The sequence below is a fragment of the Manacus candei genome, unplaced genomic scaffold (genome assembly GCF_025592945.1).
Source record: "Manacus candei isolate 608988 ecotype Guabito, Panama unplaced genomic scaffold, ASM2559294v1 h1tg000019l, whole genome shotgun sequence".
Classification (NCBI taxonomy): Eukaryota; Metazoa; Chordata; class Aves; order Passeriformes; family Pipridae; genus Manacus; species Manacus candei.
The window spans coordinates 2,369,469-2,394,829 of NW_026138067.1; the positions used below are offsets into that span (position 1 = coordinate 2,369,469).

The 25,361-nt window shown below is 40.0% G+C and overlaps 1 protein-coding gene across 3 annotated transcripts; it reads left to right on the plus strand.

Moving 5' to 3' along the window:
- Positions 1-687: 687 nt before the first annotated feature.
- On the plus strand, positions 688-25,059 carry INTS8 (integrator complex subunit 8). 3 transcript variants are annotated; one of them, XR_007904171.1, is made up of 27 exons: positions 688-908; positions 2,164-2,338; positions 6,438-6,578; positions 6,999-7,070; positions 8,169-8,220; positions 8,448-8,630; positions 9,169-9,276; positions 9,915-10,070; positions 10,557-10,657; positions 11,003-11,144; positions 12,644-12,714; positions 12,853-13,028; positions 13,870-14,003; positions 14,632-14,742; positions 15,379-15,580; positions 16,128-16,249; positions 16,810-16,994; positions 18,383-18,416; positions 19,043-19,099; positions 19,182-19,243; positions 20,271-20,389; positions 22,211-22,314; positions 22,450-22,561; positions 23,509-23,559; positions 24,203-24,276; positions 24,358-24,422; positions 24,516-24,559. XR_007904171.1 is itself a non-coding variant. In XM_051785260.1 (27 exons), the coding sequence occupies exons 1-27, from the start codon at positions 779-781 to the stop codon at positions 24,961-24,963; spliced, it is 2,988 nt and encodes a 995-aa protein (XP_051641220.1). In that variant the 5' UTR covers positions 688-778; the 3' UTR covers positions 24,964-25,059. The 3 variants fall into 3 exon arrangements, 2 of the variants coding, with proteins under 2 accessions (XP_051641220.1, XP_051641221.1); XM_051785260.1 differs by lacking the exon at positions 22,450-22,561 and adding an exon at positions 24,847-25,059; XM_051785261.1 differs by lacking the exons at positions 688-908; positions 22,450-22,561 and adding exons at positions 1,059-1,235; positions 24,847-25,059.
- The last annotated feature ends 302 nt before the right edge of the window (positions 25,060-25,361 follow it).

Sequence of the window (25,361 nt, forward strand, 5' to 3'; positions counted from 1 at the left end):
CTGTAGAGGGCCTACAGGGAAGTCAGACAGGGACTCTTCATCAGGAACTGTAGTAATCAGACAAGGACTAATGGGTATAAATTGAAAGAGGGGAAATTTAGGCTAGATATTAGGAAGAAAGTCTTTACTGTGACGGTGGTGAGACACTGGAACAGCTTGCCCAGGGAGGTTGTGGATGCCCCATCCCAGTGTTCAAGGCTCTGGGATGGAGCCTTGAGCAGCCTGGAGGTGTCCCTGCCCATGGCAGTGGGGTTGGGACTAGATGATCTTTAAGGTCCCCTTAACATTCTGTGATTCTATGATTCGCATTTGCCTTTCTCCATGGATCGAGGTCTTGATTTCTTTGCCCTTTCATAAAGCATTAGGATGTGCATGGGCATGAGGATGGAGGGTGTGCCGTTTATCGGCGTGAGGGCTCGCAGGGGATGCCCTCGCTGGGACTGGACCACGGCGGACACGGTGGAGGGACGGCGGGGGGTGACAGGGTATGTGCATCCAACGAGTCACCTCGGAAAGAAAAACGCCGATTTCGTAGGGAAGTCAGACTGCCCTCCTAACAGGTCCCCCTAGGATGCGTGCGGCGCCCAGCCGCGAAACCACGACGGCTCAGGCGGGGCCGGCGCTGCCCCACAAGCGCCATGTTCCCGCCCCGCGGCGGGCGGGGCCGCAGCACCCCCCGCCTCCCGCGGGGCGGTGCCGGCCGCCATCTTGTGCCGCTGTCGGGGTTGGGGAGCGCTGTGCTGTTGTTGCGGGACTCCTTGCGGGGCCGGCGGCCGCGATGAGCGCGGAGGCGGCGGACCGCGAAGCCGCTACCTCCAGCCGGCCATGCACGCCACCTCAGACCTCGTGGTTCGAGTTCGTGCTGGAGGAGGCGCTGCTGGAGCAGCACCTGCAGAAGCCCTCTCCCGGTGCGTGCCCTGCTGGCCGCCGCCTCCCCGCGGCCTCTGGCGCGGCCCGGCCCCACTCCCCGGCTTCTCCCGGGGCAGGATCGCTCGGAGGGGCTGTGAGGTGGCGGTGGGTGCGGGGAGCTCTGCTGCGGTGCCGGGGGAGTCGGGGGCAGAGGGAGCCGGGCTGTGCCCACCGCTCTGCAGCAGCACTTACCGCAGGCGATAACGCGGGTTTTTTCAGGCTTTACATTATCTTTACTATTTAATAACTTCATTTCTCTGCCTTTCGTGTCTGGTAGATCGCTTTTCCTTTCGCGGATGTGAATTTTGTTCCGGAAATGTTTTCAGGTTGTTTATTTGTGCGGTGCGAAGTGCTGTTTGTAAACATCATTACAGTTTGCAGCTGGTTTTCTCCCATTAGAGTCTAGATAATGCCTGGAGCTGGAGTCCACCTAAAGGTTCAGTGCCAAACTTGCTCTCTGGACCTGAAGTAAATAGAAATCTAGTCTGATGTGGTATAAGAAAGTGACCGTATTTAAAAGCAGCTGATCTTTTGACGTTTATAAGTGATAATCATCTTTTCCAGTACCTGAATTCTATGACGAGGTAGAGGAAACAGGAAAACCTAGGCCGTTATTACCTCTACAAAAAGTAAATTTAAGCATAGTCAAGCTTAGATCTTATACTCTATATTGCAGTTAAGTAAATTATTAATACTTCTTTTATGTTTCACAGAGTTCAGTGCAAGTGTAATAGTACAGGTTGGCTTCTTTTTTCAAAAGAGCTCAATGGCATTGGAGAGTCTGTCTTATTGTCAGGGAGAGATTAGGGTGGGGGGTTTTTTTGGTTTTTTAATCAGTCTGAAAGTATTTTCTAAATGTATTCAGAAGTACCAGCAGTTGCTTGTAAATGTATTTCAAATACAGAGGAGAATTACAAGTAGATATATATTTTTTTACAATATCTGACTTGTGATTTCATTATGCGACATTTATTTTCAGTAGGTGCAAGTACTGCAACATAATACAAAATAGTGAAAAGAAATAAAAATGTGAGAGTGTGGTTACTATGGTCCAGTAAACTTGAAGGTTAAGGAAATATACATTAATAGTCTGATTTGAGTCATCATAAGTAGGACACCCTTGGATATTAGAGGCTACTAGGTGACACTGTCAGCAGTATAAATGATAAGAATGTAGGAACCCCATTCATAGCTGCAAAAAAAAAAATTTCTGGATTTACAAAGAATTTGAGGAGTGGCTGTGGTTTTTTGCAGATCCACCACCTGTGCAGCTGATTGTTCAGTTCTTGGAACAAGCTTCAAAACCATCAGTGAATGAACAAAACCAAGTCCAGCCACCACCTGATAACAAAAGAAACCGCATTTTAAAACTTCTCGCTCTCAAAGTTGCTGCTCATCTGAAGTGGGATTTGGATGTATTAGAGAAAAGGTATTGTCCGTACATTTTCATGCTGAAATTAGTGAATTGAAGTGGCTTGAAATCTTTATTTTAACAAATGGAAATCTGTCTTGCCTTCTCTGACAGTATCTTCCTTACGTTAAGAAGAATCTTGGGTGCGACAGTTGAAATAATTTGATTTCACCTGTGGATTAGGAAAGGGGTTTGATAAAGGCAATATCTCTGAGCAAATCAATATTGTTTATGATTTAGAGAGGAAAAATAGTATGTCTTAGACATTAAGATGTATACACATAAACTGCATAAATATGAATTGGAGGTTATATTTTCTTCACTGACAAAGTTTCCTCATTCTGACATGCTTGAATTTGGAAGTCTTGCTCCCGTTTTGTTGAAGAACTCCATATATTTGCAGACTAGATCACTGAACTAACTGGTTTAAATAGACAAACTCCACCTTTGGATTTTTTTCTCCCAAATAATGTCATCTGCAGAATGGTCTGATGAGCTAGAACAGTTAGGAACTACTTCATTCTGGCAGTGCTAAGCACATCAGGGAGCTGTGCTTCACAGAATCACAGAATGGGTCGGGTTGGAAGGGACCAGAGTGGGTCATCTGGTCCAACCTCCCTGCTCAGGCAGGGTCATCTTAAAAGGCACGTGGCACAGGACTGTGTCCACATGGTTCTTGAATGTTTCCAGTGAGGGAGACTCTACAGCCTCTCTGAACAGTCTGTTACAGTGCACGGTCACCCACACAGTAAAGAAGTTCTTTCTCACGTTCAGGTAGAACTCCCTGTGCATCAGTTTCTGCCCATTGCCGCTTGTCCTATTGCTTGGCACCACCCAGAAGAGCCTGGCTCCATCTTCTTGACACCCTCCCTTCAGATACTTACAGACATTGATGAGTCTCTTCTTAGGGCTGAAGAGGCCTAACTCTCTCAGCCTTTTCTCATAAGGGAGATGCTCCAGTCCCTTCATCATCTTTGTTGCTCTCTGCTGGACCTGCTCCAAGAGCTCCGTGTCTCTTACGTACTGAGAAGCTCAGAACTGGACACAGCTCCAGATGTGGCCTTGTTAGTGATGTATTTGAAGAAGTCCTTGACATCCTTGGCCAGATTTAATTCCAGATGGGCCTTGACCTTCCTTGTCTCATTTCTGCTTACTCTGACAACCTCTCTATATTAATTCCAGACCGTCTGACACTGCCTCCATCTCTTGTGTATTTCCTGCTTACGCTTGAGTAATGGCAGGGTTCTTTATTCATCCAGGTCTCTAGTCCCCTTTGCCTGCAATGTAATGTAAAATCTTATGGGGGCAATGCTTGCCCCAGTTCTAACTTGCATAGGTTGTAGGATAATTTAGGCTGAAAAAGAGTTTTAAGACTATCAAGTCCAGCCATTAACCTGACAATGCCAAGTCCACCACTAAATCATATCCCTAAGCGACACATCTGCATGTCATTTAAATTCCTTCAGGGTATGACGGTGGCTCAACCACTTCCCTGGGTAGCCTATTCCAATGGCTGACCACCCTTTTGGTAAAGAAATTTTTCCTAATATCCAATCTAAACCTCCCATGGCACAACTTGAGGCTATTTCCTCTCATCTCTTGTTACCTGGGGGAAGAGACCCCCTTGCTACAGCCTCCTTTCAAGTAGTTGCAGAGAGTGATAAGGTTTCCCCTGAGCCTTCTCTTCTCCGGCTAAACTCCCCCAGCTCCTTCAGCTGCTCCTCATAGAACTTGTGCTCCAGACCCTTCCCCAGCTTCGTTCCCCTTCTCTGGACTAGCTCCAGCACCTCGGTGTCCTTACTGTAGTGATCAGCCCATAACTGGACACGGCACTCGAGGTGTGGCCTCACCAGTGCCGAGTACAGGGGGACAGTCATTGCCCTGGTCCTGCTGGCCACACTGTTCTGATACAGGCCAGGATGCCACTGGCCTTCTTGGCCACCTGAGCCACACTGCTGTCTTATGTTAAGCTGCTATTGACAGGCACCCCCAGGTGTTTTTCTCCCACTCTCCTTCCAGGCTGGAGCGCTACATGAGGTTGTTGTGACCCAAATGCAGCACCCGGCATCTTGCCTTGTTGAACCTCTTACAACTGACCTCGGCCCATCAATCCAGCCTGTTCAGATCCCTCTGCAGAGCCTTCTGACCCTCCAGTAGCTCAAACACCTCCACCCAACTTGATGTTGTCTGCAAACTAACTGAGGGTGCACTCATCCCCTTGTCCAGGTCATTGATAAAGATACTAAGCAAAATGTTTGGCTTGCAGACACCTTGGAAGAAGAAAGGATTTCATTAGATAAGAGTTACATTGACTATCAGTGTGTTAAAGTTTCTTTTAAAAAAATCATGTTGTATTGCCTTAGTTCTCTAGAGTTATTTTGAGTCATGTTCTTTATTATGTTATATAGATTTATTTTTTTTTATTTCAGAGGCATTTTGAAAAAAAAACATTACTGGTAGGGCTTTTTTTCTTCCTATATACTTTTACTTGTATTTCTCATTTGTATTATATTATTTTTTTTAGTAATGTGCTATAATAAACAGTAAAAAGGCTTAGAATGAGATATCTTTGATTTTTACCTATGAAGTTCTCCTGTTACACACATGCACATAATATTTTTGTGTTTTGTTAGGCTATGTCATATTTGTCTGCCTTAGTGAAGCATTGTGAGACAGGATTACTGCTTTCCAAAGCAGTACCTTTTCAAGATGCTGCAGAGAATGAACAGAAACCTTTTATTGTGGTTAGTTGTGAAAATATTGTATAAACAAAAGTATCTGGTATACAGTAGGGGTGTTTTATGTATACTTTAGTTTTAAAAACAGTTGTATGTGTACGTGTACAAGAGAGCTTTTTTTGTCTGCTTTCCTTCCTGCAGGAGGAATTTATTTTGAAGTATATTTGTGGTGTATTTTCTGTCAATTAGTCCCTTTACTTCCTAAAACGCAGGTATAATATTGATTCAAAAATCAACCCTACTGTATGACACTATTGGGCTGATTTTGGGTTTTGTTAGGATTGTTTTGTCCGTCTGGTGGGTTTCTTGAGAACCAGTCTGAAGTAACTTCAACTACTAATTTACTATCTCTACATAGTAATTAGAGTTCTTGTTCTGTTAGCTTACGAAGCCTAAGATTGTTTTTAATTAAGAAGCAGGCTTTTGTTTTTTAACTGATTGTACCCAAAACTTCAGTCATGGTAGTTAAAAGGAATAAAATAATGCCTTGAGCCAAGCTTTTTTCCTAAAACTTATGCTGTTGTAAACAATTGAATGGTGTTCTACTTTTGCCAATGAAAACAAGATTCCTGGACCTCACATAGTAAAAACAGCATTGGTTAGTTTAAAAGGGTAGCTTGATGACAGACCTGGAGTCTGATATAACACAAGACCTAAAATTTGTTAAACAGAAGTCCTGGTTTTAGCTGTTAAAAGTGTATTTTGACTGGTTGTTTTCAATACTGGTTGCAAAGAATGCAGATTTTTCACATGAGCAAAGGTACTTTGCAGGAGCTGATAAATTCTAATTTCAGATAATGTCTAAATTAGTAATAGTGTTTCAGTTGTGTTAAATTGTACCTCAGAAGCTTGGAATGGTGCAGTCCAGCCTGCATGTCTTCTCATTTTATCAGAGGGTTTTGTCCATCTCTGTATATTTTATATAGTCTCTATTCCAGTTTCTAGTCTTAACTTTACCATTTGCTTTACATGAGTGAAAGTCCACTTGTGACGGAAATGTGGTTGTTTATCTTCTGGAAGTATGGCTGCTTTGAAAGAATTTATTAGTTGGATCCTGCTGCAGGGGTGGCAGGATTATTCTGGGGAGGTGCCAGCATGGACTAATGCAGTGGTGTGTAGTAGTAGTTCCGCTGTGAGGCAACCATCCACCTGGGCGTTATCTGTGCTGCTCGTACCGGTAACTGCGTTACATACCTGATCTCAAGTGCCCTCTGATGCAGAGCATTTTGTTATGCTGAATAAACATACTGCACTTAACACCCCTGGAGTGTTAAGTAATAATATAGTACTGAATAGTAGTGTATATTATTTAACATCCCAAAAGCAGATTTACTATATGGAGTATGTGATTCTCTCTCTCTTTTTTATTGTTGTAATAGCTTGTCGGTTCCTGTATTGAACATGCTACTGAATGAGCTTCTGTGTATCAGCAAAGTTCCCCCAGGAACTAAACATGTGGATGTAGACCTGTCCAGCTTACCCCCAACCACTGCAATGGCAATACTACTCTACAACAGATGGTAAACTACTTTTTGGCAATAATCTAAAATCGTGATAGAACAAAGCAATGTTTTCTTTTATCAGTGTACTTGTATGTAGAAGGAGAAAGAATCTCAAATTACTAATAACATTGTGGTGTGTAGGTGGGTTATAGTGAGGAGCTGATTTGAAAACTATTCTACAGCTGGTTTTTTTTCCCCTAAAAGATAGTCAAGGTGGTGGTTTGAACAGTCACCTAATAAGTATAAAAATCTTACTGTCTTTTAGCTTTTTATGGACATAAGAGCATTTCTTCACTACTAGATGTGCTCTTGAATAGAGGATGTATTCTAACGGTATAATGTATCTGAAATTATAAACTGTTATTATTAAGAAGCCTGTAATCTGTTTACAATTCTGAGGCTAATGTTGTTCTTCCCTTAATTTTTTCTCCTTCGTAGGGCCATAAGGACCATTGTTCAAAGTAGTTTTCCTGTAAAGCAAGTGAAACCTGGTCCGCCTCAGTTAAATGTGTAAGTTACAGGTATAATTTATTTGCATTTCACGGGTATTTTATAATCAGGAATTTAATTTCTAAGTGGATTAAATCATGTTAGTAACATACAGTTGCTTAAAATAGCTGGCAGCAACATGGAAAACTTGCATTTATTTCAAGTATATTCTTATTTTCCTATCAGATATGCTTGATACATATATGTACTTGTCTGTTGTTCCACTCTTTTAATGTTATAATCTCTGACTTTGTAGCAGCATGAAAAACCATGGCAGAAAGGGAGATGACAATTTGCCTTGGCAGAAGTTTAAACAGGGCATATTTCTTGCATCCCTTTTTGACTTATGTGATCTTGCTTAATATAGTTGTTTCATTATACCAATTCAACACATTCTGAAAAATAATGAGGGGTTTTTTATCACTTCATTAGGCAGTAATTTGTAATTTCAAATCAATTCTGCATTCTAGAATTTGTTTGGCTTTAGTAACAACTTGTCCTTGGGATTTACTTTTATGTCATAAATTTCTCCAAAAGTTGGAATTATCTTGGTGGTACTTTTCATGTGTTTTGTGTTAATTTTATGAGAGAGTCTGTGGAACATATTTATTAAAAATACCACTACTACTTACTTTACTATAAATCTTGTACTTTCATATATGTATCAGTCTTATCCTGAATAAAAAAATTCTATATGGGGAAATAATTTAAAAATGCTTTTAATTTTTACATAAACATGTGAACATACTTCTTTCCCTGACACATGTTTGAGAAGATTTGAATAATGAAGCTTCAAGATACTTGAGGCTGTGGAAGCTGATATCTTCACGATTGTTTTGCTAATATTTTGCTAATATTAGCAATCTAATTTAAAAAAAAAAGGCAGCAGAAACTTTGTAACTTCCATTTTATTGAACCACGTTCTCATGCAAAACTATTGTTATTATAGAATTCTGTATTTCAGATATAGATAGATAAAAACAGTCAGTGGTCCTGCATAATAATGTTTAAAATATAATTAAGCAAAACTTAGTATGAACAAATGTTGTGAGCTAGAACATGAAGTAAAGTAACATGCAGGTCTGCTTTGTAATTGAGATCTTCACCTCTGTTTTGCAGGATGAACCAGATGCAACAAGAAAAGGAGCTAACTGAAAATATTTTGAAAGTGGTGAGACTCTTTTCCCATCTTATTTTTCTTGAATTTACATATATAAGAATTTTTTTATTGTACAAGAAATATAGAAGCAGATATTACATGACAACAGGACAGTTGTATAAGGACTACTTGTTTTGTTATCCTTTTAGTGCATTGTTACATTTCTAGTGTTAATTTAAACCCAGAATTAAACTCAAAACCAAGAAGTTAATTCTTTTAATGTGTTTGAATTATTACAGTTGAAAGAGCAGGCTGCTGATTCCATCCTGGTCCTAGAAGGAGCACTGAAATTAAACAAAGATCTTTATGTCCATACTATAAGAACTCTGGATTTACTGGCCATGGAACCTGGTATGGTGAATGGAGAAACAGAGAGTTCCACAGCTGGACTGAAAATCAGTGCAGAGGAGATACAGTGCCAGGTAGCTTACATTGTGTACTAAAGCTTTCAGTTTATGTCTGTTTCTCTAGACAAAGTGTTAAGTAATAGTTTTGATGTAAATTGCAACATTTTTCTATTAATGTTCCTTTGGGTTTTTGTTTTGGTTTGGTTTTTTTTTGTAATGCAATGAGAGATATTACTGGCTTCATTTTTACATAATTAGAGCTTTTTTCAACACTGTAAATATTGTTGCTTCCCCCCCAGCCTCTCAATTTCATCCCCCCCTCTCTCCCCTGAAGCAAACCATTATATGACAAGACAGCTTATTGCATTGCTTTCAGTGATTATGTAGAAATCATTCTGTAATTTTGTAATGCTTGTGCAGAGTTGCTCAGACTGAGACTGCGGTTAAAGAGAAACCAATTGAAGTATATGGGGAAAGGAGTGAAGTGTGTGTTGGTACCTTAGATAAAACTAGGAATAGTTTACAGTACATGCAATGTTTTGAGCTGGAAGACTTGACTTAAAATATTATGTAAATACCAACACAATGTGTTTTATATCAATGCTGTTTGCAGGTTTGCTATGATTTGGGTGCCATCTATTTCCAACAAGGATCGACAAATGTAGCTGTTCATGAAAAGGCTAAAGAAAAGTTTTTCAAAACAAAGGAGTTGATTGCAAAGGTAACGAGTGTTCTATTAGCATGTATATTCAACTCTGCTATAAAAAACTTGTCTAAATTATTGCTTCCTTCTTCAGCAGTTTAATAACTGTTAATGGTACACATAGTTTTAAAAAGACTTCATGAGGTTTTGACAGCAGTTTTTATTGGTTTGGGGGTTTTTTCGCATTGTGCCTGGTTCGAAATTATATTAATTGATTGCTGTATATTGCTGCTTTGTTCTTTTACACAAAGTGTATTGATGCAAGAAACGTAAAAATAGCATCTCCAGTACTAATATTAACTTGACTAAACTGTACATTCTCTGTCCTTTGTGGTGTTTTTGATGAAAGTAACCGTACAGCACTTCTTATTCTTTTTTTTAATCTCTTTTACTCAGAAATCAGATTGTCTGTGTTCTAAGAATCTTTTAAAAATGCATTTTAATTTATAAGTAAGGTATGTTTCCTTGTTTTGCTTCATATTTATATCTCCAAAATTGTGGAACTCCAATTTTTATTTAAATAAAGTGCATACATGCACATTCTTTTGTTGTTTTGCTGTTAATTGGGGAAATTGTGAGTCTCTGTTTGTGTTTCTGAACTACCCATTTTTCATAATACTTTGGCCACTAAGATCTGATGAACTCTTGCTTTTCAGAATGGCTCATCATCACTTCATTTTACCATAGATGAAGAACGGTTAGCTGGATATTGTCAAGCTTGTGAAGTTCTTACCTCATCTTCTGATGATGCATCCCAGCAGGCAACTCCATATAGTCAAATCCACAGCTGTATGAAATCTGGCAACTATCAGGTAGGATGTTTTGAAGGGGTTTTTTAGTCATTCCATGTGGATGATTCCACCTGAACTTAAAAGGATTTTGATAAATTTTAAGTGTTACATTTAACCATTAACATACTGTTTTAAACCCCACATGTTTAGGAATATAACGTACTGTGGTACATAGCAGATTAAAATATCTTGGACTCTATACAGTGGAAATAATTCCTGCCAACTGAGGTATGGAATTTTCAGGTAGACTCTAATTCTTTGGGTTTCAGGGAATATTGCTGCTGAGATGTGCAAGTTTGTTTTTATTTTTGTTTACTTTGTTTGATTTTTCTGATGATAGAGAACTTTTTTTGTCATTTGATCCTTCTGGTAGTTTAATGAATTTTAGTATTAAATATGGGTACAAGCTGTTTCTGTTAGTTTAATTGTTTTTTACCAGATAGAAAATTACCTTATCCGTTTCTTTTACATTATGCATTGACTATTCCAACTGTGTTTGTGTTACAGGACATAGTGAAGATATTCCTTGAAGATAACCTAACCCTCAGTTTACCTGAACAGTTCAGGCAATCAGTGTTGAGAGAACTCTTCCAAAAAGCTCAGCAAGGGTGAGACATTAAATAATGATCTATTCAATTGTGATGAAAAGCAATTTTCATTAGTTATGTTTTTCATGGAAAGTATGCAAGATATTTTAACAACAAATTATTTACATCCAAGAAACTTCAGCCTTCATTTCTGTTAGCCAATAGTCTAAACTACATCTTCCAACTAAGGAGTAACTGTGTGATGTATCTCACTGTGGCCATATATGGAAAAAAAATAATGAGCATTAGCACTTAACTTTACCCCTTTACTGATTTTTTTCTTTTAATTTTTTTTTTTACCTGCTGTGATATCCACTCTTTGTTTGTCAGAGATGTTCTGTGATGTTCAGTTTTGTGTTCATGCAGGAATGATGCTCTGGATGAAGTCTGTTTCAAAGTCTGCGTGTGCAACACAGTCTGCGATGTATTGCAGGGTCGAACAATTGATATTCAGTTTTGTCAGCTGTTCCTGAAACCCAGCAAAGAAAAAATAGACTTCCTCCTGGAGGTAAAAAATTCATCTGAAATTAGAAGGGAAAACGGTGTTCAGTGAGTTACCTCTTTCCTCGTACAACTGTATTATTGTTGCAAGTAATGCTCAAATTTCTGAAGCAGAGAAAGGTAACTTCTCAAACATTATTCAACTTGTTTGCACTTAGTACAATTACACTCAATATCAGTCCTGTATCTATGTCCATAGCTCTGTTTCAGTGTGTTGGGGAAGAACTGGTGGTGAGTTGTTGCTTCACCTTGTATTTGAAATTGCTGCTATTCCTGACATCATTAAATTATATAAAGATATGTTGAATAGTTGGTTTCAAGGAAAAAAAGAATCAAATTCTCCAAGACAGAGAGAATAGAAATAGAAGTATCTGTTGAAGAGGACCACTGTTTCCTCACCAGCTTTGCTGTAAAAGTTAGCATGTCATGAAATGATTCTGAGTTACTGTATGTGTGAGACCTAGACTGTTATTACCCTTACTGGAATTTTTAATGAAACTATTATTGCTCAAACTAAACCTAATCCTTTTGTTGCTTTGCTGTTATTTTAGTATCTTTTCTTAATATGAGCATTGTTTTTTGCTTGTCTCTTAAGGGACGTGGTAAAAAATGACTGACAGTACTCAAAAGCAAGTGAAAGCTTTTCCATCAACTGCTCATATTAGGACCAAAACATATTTCTAAAAAAAAAAAAATTCTTGCAAGCTGTCAATTAAATTCAGCTATTTAGTTATCTTTCAACTGCTGCTTTAAAAAAAAGTCCTAGTGAATCTTAGTGTTTTGCACTTACAGAAATGTTTTATTTTTAAACTCATGCACTTAATGATCTTGGGAGGCTGACTGATAATGTGGCACTTGCCATCAGTACACCTATTTACCAGAGCAGTAGGAAAAAGGAATGCCAACTGTGTCTGAGGGAAGGTCACAGTTGTCTGAAACATCCTGCCTTGTGTACAGGTTGACAGAAATTCTGATCCACGTGTGATGGCTACAGTGTTTATCATGTTTCCTCAGAGATAGTTTTATTTCTGACCTTGGAAAGGTGGAGAGGAATTTTTTGCAGGGGTGTGGAGGGACAGGATAAGGGGTAATAGGTTCAAACTGAAAGGGGCAGGTTTACATTAAATATTGGGAAGAAATTCTTTATTCTGGTGGTAGTGAGGCCCTGGCACAGGTTGCCCAGAGTAGCTGTGGATGCCCCACCCCTGGAAGTGTTCCAGGCCACTGGAACAACTGTTGGGTTGGCATTTGAGCAACCTTTTCTAGTGGAAGGTGTCCCTGACCATGGTATGGAGCTTGGCACTGAATGATCTTTAAGGTCTCTTGCAATCCAAACCATTCCTTGATTCTGTGGTAACTTTGTTGCCTCCCTTGAAAGAGAGGTTTACTGGCTGATACTAATTGTGAGACAGAAAGCTGGTCAGTAACAGTGCTAACAGTGTCTGTAACTATGTATTTTAAGCCTGCAAAGGGAACTGCTTAATTCTTTTCTGCTTTGTTTCCCAGGTTTGTTCTGGGTCAATAAATTTGGAAAATGCTTCTGAAGCGTTGAAGAGAAAAATGGCAGCATTTCTCAAGTATGTAGCCATGTTAAGATAACATGAATTTATACTTTGTAAGCAATGTAATTAAGCACAATAGATATTTTGAGAACTTATAACTGGAAAAATAAGCACCACCTTCTTGCTCATGTATTAACTTTTTTATTTGTTTAGAAACTTGTGTTTGGGCATGGAAGATCTTCAGTTTGTCTTCATGATTTCATCTCATGAGCTGTTCATAAAACTGCTGAAAGATGACGAACGGAAGCTGCTCATTGATCAAATGCGGAAGAGGTCTCCTCGAATCAACCTGTGCACAAAACCTGTGACTTCTTTTTATGATATCCCAGGTAATTTTCACTGTTTCCATGCTTGAGGTTACTAAGTGCAGGTCTGTTCTCCAAAAAGTTTAGAGAGAATGTTTTTAGAGAGAAGACTTCCCATTGTTTGTTGGTGCATGTCCTGCTTGTGCAAGAAGGTGGCTGTTACTTGCTTGTATCTCAAGTGAATATAATAGGTGAGCTCAAATGAATGGGCCCCAGGTGACCAAGCGAGAGAGGTGTGGTGTTAGTTTGAACCAATTGTGGCTGTGGCAGCTGTTCCCAGAAAGGGAACCCTGCCTCTGGACTTTTGCACTAATGATCGTGTGACTGTGTGGTAAGCTGGCCCAGGAGTACCATCTGAACGAGGTTTTAAACCTACCAAAGTAAAACACAGATCTTTTCAACCGGTTCATTTCCCAGCTATAGCTGGCTGGCTGTGCAGCTGCCCAAGTCAAAGCTAACACAGGACATGTGAGATGGTGACTGGAGCTGGGAAGAACTTGCCTTTTCAGCTCTAATGCAGTCTTGCAATGACTTGAGCCAGTTGAGAAAGTGCATATTTTCACTAAGGCACTATAGGACCCCCTTTTTAATGCAGATCTTAAAGTTATTGCTTTACTGTAGCAAGAGTACTCAGAGATGTTGGAGTGAGAAAAGGGGACTTTGCAAGCAGCCTTTTAGGTCAGGGATGTGGGAATCCTGGAAACAAGGTGTTTGTGGAATAGCACAAAAGGATGGACTGGGCCTATGCAAGCATTGATGTGTCCGCTGTTCTTACTGTGTTATGATTGAAGTGTTATATATTAAAGAAACAAAAGTATCTACATTGCAAAGAAATGCACTGGAGACCTGGCTGCTTTTCTTCCAGCTTCAGCAAGCGTCAATATTGGCCAGCTTGAACATCAGCTCATACTGTCAGTAGATCCTTGGAGGATTCGCCAGATCTTAATCGAGCTGCATGGTATGACTTCAGAACGCCAATTCTGGACAATTTCAAATAAGGTAACTTGTTTCATGTGGTCATTAACCAGTCCTTGAATTACAGTCTCTAGGTATCATACTGCAGTGAACAGTAAACATTGTCTCATAGGTCCTCAGTGTGGTTTATCTTTTCCCTCTCTGCATAGTGGTGGTTTAATAAGAATGATGATACATATCTAAATTCACATTCTGTGAAAGTATCACAACAAAACCTGTAACCTTTGTTTTAAGGAAATACTGACTGTAGCTCAGGCTTTCCTTGTGAGAAAAGATGTTTTTGTAGCTTTTACTTTCAGTGTTCTGACTAGTTAGCAATATTGTTTTAGTTCAAATTTCTGTCATTAAAGGTGGGAGCAGGAGAGAGGAAGATTTTTTTTTTGTTGCTTTTTAAGTTAAGGTCTCTTGTCTTTTATTTTGGTTCCCCCATCATAATTGTTGCATATTCAGAGTGTGAACAAAGGGTATCCAGCTGTTTTTATTGTATTTCTACATGAACAGTACGTTACTTGTGATTAGATGTAAAGACAAAATAGTTGGCATTTAGATGGCAGTAATTTTCAATATTTGGGGCTTGTTTATAATGTTTTAAGCAGTGATGTGAATTCTAAAACTTGTTTCTGTGCAAATATCTTATGCGTTTCTCTCCCAGTGGGAAGTACCAAATGTTTACGGCAATGTTATTTTAGGAATCAAAGACAGTCTGACTAGGGATTTGGTCTACATCCTGATGGCTAAGGGACTGCACTGCTGTGCAATTAAGGTGAGCAAACCATCTGAGGTTACTGGCTAGTTTAGGCAATTGAATCTTAACAAAATGAAAATATGGAAAGCCCTTTTTGAGGGAAAAAACATGATAAATGAAGAGGTGAGGGAGGTGGTATAACAAGCTCTGTGTGTTGTATTTCTGTCTCTCACAGTTCCATCAGCAGAGCAAAGATAGTGGCTTTCCAGTGAATTGAGCCTGGAGGTCATTTCATTCATATTCATTCACATTTTGATTATGATGTGGTGATTTGACTTACTGATATGAAGTGCTGTTCTTTTGGCTAAGTGTTTTACATAAGGAATTTATTGGAATGCTGTTTTATTTTCCTTGTAATCGACAAGTTTGCTAAACTGCAGCTAAACCAAAATTCTATCAAACGTGCCAGTAGTTACTTCTGGTATGTTTTTGCTTAGACTTCCTGTTTTGTTTGAAAAATCTGGAACTGTTAAGCTTAATAGTGGGTTCAAAGGATTCATAAATAGTCATTGTGAGATACTTGAGCAATGCTGATGCTAATGGATGGCAAGGCTGGTTCAGCCAGGATAGATAGAGCTGAACAGCACTTTAGCTCTTAGTATATTCCCTTTTGAATCCATTAGGTATCAGTAATGCATATAATTTTTATTACAGGATTTCATCCATGCAAAACAGCTTTTTGCTGCTTGCTTGGAGCTTGTGACAGAGTTTTCTCCAAAGCTCCGTCAAGTCATGCTGAATGAAATGCTACTTTTGGACATTTACACTCATGAAGCTGGAGCTGGTGCTTCTGGAGAACGTCCTCCTTCTGATCTTATAAGCAGAGTCCGAGGATATTTGGAAATGAGAGTACCTGGTAAGTACATCGCTGTCTTTCCTGGGATGCAGAAAAGAACAAACCTTGAGAGAAGAGGAAAAAACCCACAACAAAATGAAACAACTCTGTATTGCAGACTTACCATTTAGATGTATACATGGAAAAACAGCAGTGACTCTGACACTGGTTTTAGTAAGTCTTTAAAAGTTTCATTCATTTTTAGAAGCTGGAAATGAGAGCAACCTGCATATTGCTGAACATTGCCAGTTTCTGTTTAGTACCACTTAAAGGACTTGGAACAGGATAAACATGTCTGCACTTTTACCTGAGAAGTTTTGCTAGTTGTTTAAGCTTTCCTCAGGGTTTCACCCCGAGGGAGTAATGTAATACTGCTGTGGTTAGAGGAAACTCTTGTTGCTTCTAATTTCCAGAGGTGAGATCTCTTTTAGGGCTAAGCATCGTGTTTCCCTGGAGAGCAGTGGAACAGAAATGGCTACTTAGAGGGAATAGGGTTTGCTTGTTTTCATACAACACTGTTTTCTCAAAAAAAAAAAAAAAGTTAAGCAAAGAATCCTTTTTCTTTTAGATATTCCTCTTCGACAAGTTATAGCTGAAGAATGTGTTGCCTTCCTGTTAAACTGGTGTGAGAATGAGTATTTGACCATGCAGGTTCCATTACCTCTGGTTCAGACTAATCCTTACGTGAAGGTAATGAGTGCTCCATCTTAAAGCTTGTTCAGACTGTAATTGACTTTTTTCCTGTTGAAGTCTTTTGTACTTTTCAAAGCATGTACCCTTCTGCTCAAGAGTGTGGGGCTTTGTGTCTGTAATGAATTCAGTCTGAGGTAGAAGACAGCAAGGCTAAGCAGCAGGTGTGTTTAGTGGTTGACAATGTTTTTGTATAACATCGTACCAGTTGCAGTTCAGATTAACTATTATAAGGAAGTGAAGTGAGTTCTAGAGAGACAGTCTCTGTAAAACTGTATTTGATGGGGTTTAGGTTTTATGCAGTATATTTAAGTTTGTTTTCTGGAGCCTGTAGTAATTAAACATGAACTAGGGAAACCAATGAAGGGAAAAATGGTCTGGTTAATTCCTATCTTCCAGCTTCTTAATCAGTGTTCTCTGCTGCAAAGTTTAGTGACATTGCTTTGTAGTTTGTGACTTAAAATCAGTTGCTTAGCTGTTTTAAACACCATTAATTCCTTTGCTGCAATCAATATGCAGAGAAACTACAGTGACTGTATTTTTTTCCTTGCATTGCATAGCTTGGCCAGTTGCTGGCTGCTACGTGCAAAGAACTTCCAGGTCCCAAAGAAAGTAGACGCACAGCGAAAGACCTCTGGGAAGTTGTTGTACAAATCTGCAGTGTATCCAACCAGCACAAACGGGGGAATGATGGCAGAGTGAGTTTGATAAAACACAGGGAATCTACACTGGGCATTATGTACAGGTATGTTTTTCTAAAATTATTTTTAAAGATGGTTTGAATTCTGTGTTTGACTCCATGTTCCCTTCAAAAATTGTCTGGATTCCACTATCAGAGTGGTGGGAGCAGCTGAAGATCCCTGTGTAAACACCCTGTCTGCTATGGGAGTTGGGTGTTAGTGGTGATGTGTTGGCTTTCCTTTTCAGAGGCAGAAAAGGAGTGTGTGGGATTCAGGTCACCATGCAGACACTGATGTATATATACTTATGCTCCCATTATAACCAGTGTAGATCTTCCAATAAAGTCAATGGCATCTCTGGGGTAGTTTAGCTGATGGGCTGGAGGTGTCTGCTTTGCATCAAATAGAATTGTTCTGTAAAGCTAAATGTATTCAATTTTGAAATGAAGTTATGGTTCAGCTAAGCTCCTGGGAAGAGGAAGGAAGAAAATATTCTTGATCGGAGTAATTTCATTGTCAGTCACCTGAGCACTGCCAGCCTTAGCCTGAACTGACTGAGTGATTCAGGACTCTCTTGATTTGTCCTCTCAGTGTTCGCAGCCTCTTCTGAAGTCCAAACCTGATTATAAGTTGTCTAATACAGTAAATTTTGGAATGTGTGATTATATTGAACAGCTTTCCATGTTAAACACATGGGAAAGGTGTCCCCACCAAACTTTTGACTGTTTCTTTGCCGTCCTTGAGCCAGTCAGGTTACTGTGTGCCTCAGGGCCAGCTGCTTTGGCTCACACTGCTGTGGGATGGGTGTAGGAGGGTACGTGTGTGCTGTAGGTTTCATTTGTGTACTCTGGCAGGGAAAGGGAAGCAGTACAGGTGTGCTCCAGGGTACTGAACCTCTTGTGACCCCTCTGGTTCAAACAGTAAAGGGCAGTGACTGCTCTTTATTAGCTGGTTTTGTTATGGAAAAGAAGCAGTGAAACCTTTTCTAAACAGGCTGTGCTTGTCTGGATTGTCATATGGTGACGATGGCTGATGTGCATGACAGGGAAATCAATGTACATTATAAATGATCACTGTGTACTCTGTTGCAAGTCTGTAGGTCATTATTGCAATCCTAGCTTAGGGAATTACTGTACAATTCATTTGCTTTCCATTTTAGAGTCAATGGTTGACTTGCTACAAAGCAATTTTCTTTCATGCCTTTTATAGCTCAATGGAATATCATACCTCTTTTAACTGTTTTAAATGTAGAAATAAAACTCACTAACTGTATTAAAAGTGAATGAGTTGTTGAATGTTTTCACTTGTATACCCTATGTTTGTAAACTTAGAGGTGAAGGGGTATTTTGGCAGATGAAGAATTTGCCTTACTGACTATTTCTAGGGGTTTAAGTTTGTGTATGTTCTTTGTTGTAAATTATTACTTACATGGGTACTTGTGTCCCCGATTTAGGAGTGAATTGTTGTCCTTCATCAAAAAGCTTCGGGTAAGTCGCAGTGGTGTTGCCTTTTGGTATAATATTTTCCTGGACTTTTCCCGTTAAACTCCAGGAAATCTATCAGATATATAGGGTGTTTTGTTATTTGTTATACCTGGCATACAGCAGTGTGGAATAGCTTTTTTAAAAAATTATCCTGAATTCTGACAGTGGAGACCTGTTAACTTTGGGAGTAACTGCAGCTGTCATGAAGCAAAGCATTCCTTTTGGAAGGAGCAGGAAGCTGCTACATGCATTATACTAAGCAGCAGAAGTAAGAAGAAGGGAAATTGGAAATTGTTTATAGCTTGTGGGTTTGTAAATGCATAGAAAGTTGTAGTATACCCAACCTGAGTTTAGGGTTTAGGCAGTAGCCACAGAAACATAAAGATGTGTAAAACCAAAGTAGAGTTTATACGAAGGAGTTATTTGGGAAAATTTGAAGTAATTAAAAACTTGCTATGGAAACTTTCTTACAGTATCCTTGTGTTGTAGGTCTTCTAACGAAATATTTCCCTATTTCAATAGGGAATTGTAATGATGCCAGAACCTTTTACATAATTTTAAAGCTTAGGGAAGAAAGTGGAGTTTGGTTGGTTCATGAGAATACTCTTTTTTTTTTTTTCCCCCTGCAGGAACCACTGGTTTTAACCACAATATTGTCCTTGTTTGTGAAACTGCATAATGTTCGGGTTAGTATATATCACAAAAATCTTTCTTGGTTTCTTGACATGTTTCTTGTTGTAATTTCTCTTACCATCTATCTTTTCTTAGGAAGACATTGTGAATGATATTGCAGCAGAGCATATTTCTATCTGGCCTTCATCCATTCCCAAGTAAGATGATGATTAAAAATACAGTTCTCAAAATATGCATTTATGTAATGGGTTTGGCTCCAGTTACTGTGTGTTGTGTGATTTCTGCCATATGAGGGCATCACTGCCCCCATTCTGTCCATGGAAAGGTTGGTCTGCTTGCATGGATGGTTTTGCTCCTAATTTGATGTTCCTAATGGAGGTATGGGGAAGAAGAAAGTGAGGGGGTTTTTGCTGTTTGCTTTATTAAGCTATATGTAACTGTGTGAACTATATAATACTTTAATATGAAATTACTCATATTTTTTGAGGTGTGTTTCAGTAATAGCCAAAATATGAAGTAGCAAATGGTATGTATTGATTTGTTCTGACTGGATTGAACTGTGTTTCTCCAATGAAGTTTAGAGGCTCTGTGGGGGTGGAACCTCATAAACTGCATTGGAAAAAATTGCTCTTCTGAGAGTGTGTGATACATAGTAGGATTAATTTGTTTGTAGCTTGTGACTGCACAGTCTTGTTACTGATGTAGATTTCAGTGTATACTGTAAGGTCAAGTAGAAGAAAGTTGTTTTCATCACTACCAGAATTTAGCAGGAAGGTGAAAAAACCCTATATTTTTAAAAATGGAGATTGCACATAAACTTTGGGAAAGGCTGCCTGGTGTGCCAAACCATTCCCAGCCCTCCTTGCTGAGCTATTTTCATAGTTCTCCAGAGATTGCTGTCTCTGGCCATTCATGGAGGTGCTGGGATAAATTTATAGTGGTTTCAGATGTTGTCTTGAAACTTCTTGAAACTGAACATATCTGCACAGAATCTTTTCATAGTGTCACCCACATATGAAGTTCTGACTTTTTGTCCAAGTCAGATTTACTGTATTGGAACAAATCAACAGTAGTCTTAGTCAACACTAAATCTTTTCTGGAGTTATTTTTGCTTGACACTTGATGCAAGGTGCTTTGGACTTAAACTAGATGGGAAATCAGATTAGTGGTTAAAAAGCCCAAAGCAATCATTTAGGACTTACTTTTCTTTCTTTTTTCCTTTAGTCTTCAATCAGTGGACTTCGAAGCTGTAGCTGTTACAGTAAAAGAGCTGGTCAGCTATGCGTTGACTATCAATGCAAACAACCACTTCTGGTTAATTATTCAGGCAGATATTTATTTTGGTAAGTGAAACCAATGTCTGGTTTTAGCATATGTGTAGGGGTACCTTGCTGCTCTGGGTTTTGCTTGACATAATCCTCCCTGTATTTTCTCTTATGAAAAATAAGTTTAAGTGACACATGAGGTTAAAATCTTCAGAGGGGATAGTGTAGGTGTATTTGGGAGGTTGTCTAAGCCCACAGAGAGACTAAGCTTCCAATGGGTCATGCAGACTTGCTTTTAGGGTAAGGGGAACTTTAACAGTCCACTTTAAATTTACTTTTGTAGTGCAGTTGGTTCTTGAGTGGTATAATTGTGCAAACTCCTGACAATTGAGTGTTTTATAAGTGAATGGAAAGTTGTGAATAGTGGTTGCTTTTAAATTTGGAGATCAGCTTCGCTGGAGCAGAAGATGAGCAGAGTGGAGAGGATCTGTATTTTATATAGAGAAGTCTCTAGGCTTTGTAAAAGAGGAAGTATGAACTAATCTGGTATTGGTTGTGATGGGAAGTGCTTTCCTGTCATTCTGTCCTCACCTGCCACTCCCCAGTATTTATTCTTGCCCCTCAGCTGGGAGCAGCCAACAGAACTAGGACAATACAAAGAGTTTCAGGTTCTGGGCACCATGACAGCGTATCCAGACCACACCAGGGCAGCAGTTGCCTGGGGAAAACTTGCCCAGCCTGTGTGATACTATGCTCTGTTAAATTATTCCCCAGTCTAGAGTCAGTTCCTGGGGCTTGCTTTATAGTGTGAGTAAATAGAGCAGAAGGGTAGGTGCAGAAGAATGAACTTCCTGAAGACAACCAGACAGGTAGGGTACTGCCTATTGTATGTGCTAGAGAAGGACATGGCCATAGCCAAACTCAGAGTGACCATTCTTCCACTTAAATTATCTGCTGAAACCACTTTAGTGAAATTTAGCTTTCACACCAGATGGTTCTTTTCTGGCCATAAAATGGTATTTTCTGTGCCTCTGGCATCTACTTGCCAGTGCTTTGGGCTATCACAGAGTCAAGATGCAAGTTTCCAAATCTGTTTTTGGACTGGAAGGATGTCTGTGGTGTACAGTAAGATGTAGTGCAGAAATGCGAGTCTGTTGCTCCCAAAGGAGACCCATTTGTCTAGAAGATGCTTTATAATCCTTGGGGTGAGGGGAAGGGTCTAATCAAGTGTTCAGTGCTGTCACCTTATATATGGGAGAGTGATTCAGGGTTATAAACTGGTAGTTTACTGCTTCTATGAAGTGCAGCAGCATCCCGGAAGGAGACATTATGTAGGGATCCTCAAATCCGGTGCCTGAAACAACAGTGGTTGGAGCACTCCTGGCATGTGCCAGGTCTGTATTTCAGCAGCAATGTGGACAAGCTGCTCCTGCCACAGAGCCCCTGGAGGTCTTATCCTCATTTCAGGAAGAGCTGGGAGTAGAACTGATGCTGAACCATGAGAGGCCTGTGGTGGCATCAGCTGTTCCTCTCACTTCACCAACTAAACTTCTTTACTGCCACTGTGTGTGCTAAGTTCGCTGAAGGCAAACTTCTTTTCCACTCTTAGTGCTGATGGATTCAAGATCAACTACCTGAAAAAATTAAAAGTATTTCTCAAAAGGCAGAACTTTGTGTATGATACTAGTTTTCCTGATTATGTAGTTTCCCATCCATCCATCACTGTTTTACCACCTCCTGTGTGTCCATGCTTTTTAAACAAAGGTACACAAGTCACTTCCCCAGTAGAATTCAGCTATGAAATATATATATATGATTAATTCTATAAATAATTGATCTGACTACTAAGTAACTGCTATATTTACTTTTAAGACCTTATTTTGCTTTTTTCCATGGCAGCAACGAATCAGTATTCAGCAGCCCTTCACTATTACCTACAGGCAGGAGCTGTATGCTCAGACTTCTTTAATAAGATGGTGCCACCAGATGTGTACACAGACCAGGTGAGTTAAAGTGGGATTTAAATTTACAAAAATCCCTGTTTGGATTCAGTCAGCATCCTGATTCTACATAGAGACAAAACTGTTCAGCATACACACATTCCTGTAGCCTCTGGGGTTTTATATCTGTGCTTCCAGTGCTGGTATCGCAAGGACGGGCCCTGCTTGTTTCCACCCGTGGTGCAGGCAAACTTTGTGTCCTGTCTAAATGCTTCTGAAATACTGTCTGCTCCGGTTAACATGGAAGAGGGTAAGAAGCATGGATCACATTAGTAGTGAGATCCATACAACACTGACTCCTTTTCCCACGCACTGGTACTTTTTCCCCAGACTCTGACTGAGCAGAGCTGCATCAGGGCTGTGCAGGATTGTCTAGAAAGGGGTGGGACTGTAGTTTACCCTTGTCAGGGCGTGCTGGAGGCACAGCAGAGCAGGTATCTGTGCACTTTGCAAGTGGGTGTGGCAAGTGGTTTGTCACTTGCAAATGGGCTGTGAGTGAGAGCCCCATCATCTCTGTGTTCTGGGGGAATCCTCAATCCCAGACACAGCATGTATCATGCAGGATGTCACTTAACCTTTTTCCAGGCATTTGCTTGTTCATTAGGAAACCATTGCGTTCCTTGTACTCTGTGTTTTGCTAGGCAGTAGGAAGGAACTGTCTGGACCCAGGGAAGGTGTCCTATCCAATTACTATTCCTTTCATGTTCCCATTTATAGGGCCAGTGAGAGCTTCAGATGCCATCTGGAAATCCTGAATGTTCACAGCCTGGTCTAAGCTGTGCCTCGTGCCAGGCTGCCATGGTGCAGGAGTCCCAGAGGGACGCCTGTGCTGTCACACAGCACCAGGGGCCTGCCTTGGTGTCAGAGCTTTGTCAGTGCTGGTCCCACCCGCCAGGCCTTTCCTGTGGGTGGCAGGACGTAAAGGTGAAGCTTTTTGCCAGAGCAGGGCCTGGCTGCCTCACACAAACACAGGGTGCTGCTCCTCAGCACATGCTGACCCTTGGGACATCTCTGAAGTGATGAACGCTCAGTTGATCAGTGGATATGCTAAAACCCCAAGGTTAGGGGGCTTAGAAGAATGTAAATAGCTATTTAGCGGGTCCCTTGCATTAAAAAAAAAGAATCATAAAAATTGCTGTTTGTGTTCCAAAACGAGCATTTCAGAACTTGTGTTTTGTGTTTTTAACTCTTCTCTAGGTGATAAAAAGAATGATCAAGTGCTGCTCTTTACTAAACTGTCACACCCAGGTGAGAGGTGAAACATGGCATTAAGTAAAATATTTGTTAATATTTTGATGATAAAAAGTGGGGAGAACTTTTTTAAAAAGACTAAATCCAACTTTCCTTGGAAAGGCAATCTGCAGCAAAGTAGATTTTGTTGTTACCTTTGCTTCTAGGACACACAAAGGACTGAAATTATTAATGAGTAAATAAACATATATTTGGAAATGTTCTAAAAAGTAGTAGTCTGTGAGTGCTTTAGCCTACTTTTCTCTTATAATGCAGATTTTTTTTTTAGAGGAACAGTACAGTATCTGTGGGGTGGTGTTGGGAACCTGGCCTTGTTCTTCATGATAACCACAGGTGGCTGTTGCTGTTCAGTGGGATCGTTCATTCTCCAAGAAGTAACAAGCTTATATTTGGCTCTGATTTAAAAGCTGTTAAATGCATTTAGAAACCTGGAAACCAAGTCAGTCCCTTCAGATCTGAGTAAATTCCTCTTAGCTATTGCCACTGTTGATGTGTCAGAACAAGCCCTATTCAGGTGCTCAGAATTTGCTAAGACTAGATTAGGTCCAGAAAGGCACTGGGATTAGCAAGGTGGTGTGTGGAAGGTTTCAGTGTGGGGGGAATTCAGGCTGTCAGAATCACTGCAAGTCTTTCCTTACAGGTAGCTATTTTGTGCCAGTTCCTCAGAGAAGTTGATTATAAAACTGCGTTTAAGGCACTGCAGGAACAGAACAGGTAAATGTTACAACAAAGTTTATAGATGCATAAACCCAGAATGTGAATGTGTCAGTTAACCTAACCTGCCTTGTCCTTCAGTCATGATGCCATGGATTCTTACTATGAATACATCTGGGATGTCACCATCTTGGAGTATTTGACATGTATCCTTTTGCTGGAATGCCACTCATAGTGGATGTTCCCAGCTGGGATAAGTCTGTTTCCTCTCTAAGTGACTTGCCTTGACTGGCCCTCAGATCTCCACCACAAAAGAGGCGAGACAGACAAGCGGCAGATAGCAGTAAGTTAAACTGGGGGGCTCAGGGTGCTGGCATTTCTTTAGAGCGTCTTTCCTTCCCTGAAACCACATTTAAAAAGAATTGCCACTTCCAGTTTTAATTTTGTCACACAATTCTTTTAGAGTCTGTGTGCTCCTGTGAAGCTGTGGCTCTAAAGTTGTAGGGATGGGGTGGCAGAGCATGTTACAGAAATAAATCACCCACGGAACTAGTGCTGAAAATGCCTTGAAATGAAACAGCTTTACTGGAAGGCCTTTTGCTAATGGTGTCTCTCCTCTTCTGTTTCAAGATAAAAGCCATTGGCCAGACAGAGCTGAATGCCAGTAATCCAGAGGAAGTCCTACAGCTTGCTGCACAGAGAAGGAAAAAGAAGTTTCTTCAAGCAATGGCAAAACTTTACTTCTAGGCAAATGCTGGAAGATTTATTATAAAACACGTAAAAGTGAAAAAAAATCTTTCAAGACTTTATTATTTTTAAAAACGCATTTAAATTTTTATACAACATTTACAGCCTAGTATCTTTCTTCTTAGAAATAGATGAAATCTTATAATAAACCCCTTATTTTTACAAACTGTACAGAAGGCTGGAAGCAACTTCAGCTAGTTCCACAATGGCTTGTTTGAAGAAGACATGAATTCAAGTTTGTCAAGTTGGTGTGAGTGTAATGTGGATGTGGGTGGCACCTGATGCTCTAGTGCAGCTTCAGGGGCTGCTCAGTGTCATGTAACACTTGTCCCTGGACATGAGGCACAGGTAAGAGCATCATGAAAGAGGGAGGAGGACTGATACCCATCTTTCCCAGT

Coding starts and splice junctions, on each gene's coding strand:
- INTS8 (XM_051785260.1), top strand. CDS start 779: ATGAGCGCGGAGGCGGCGGACCGCGAAGCCGCTACCTCCAGCCGGCCA. Junction 6,579..6,998: donor ATACTACTCTACAACAGATG/GTAAACTACTTT, acceptor TCTCCTTCGTAG/GGCCATAAGGACCATTGTTC. Junction 14,743..15,378: donor TGCACTGCTGTGCAATTAAG/GTGAGCAAACCA, acceptor TTTTTATTACAG/GATTTCATCCATGCAAAACA.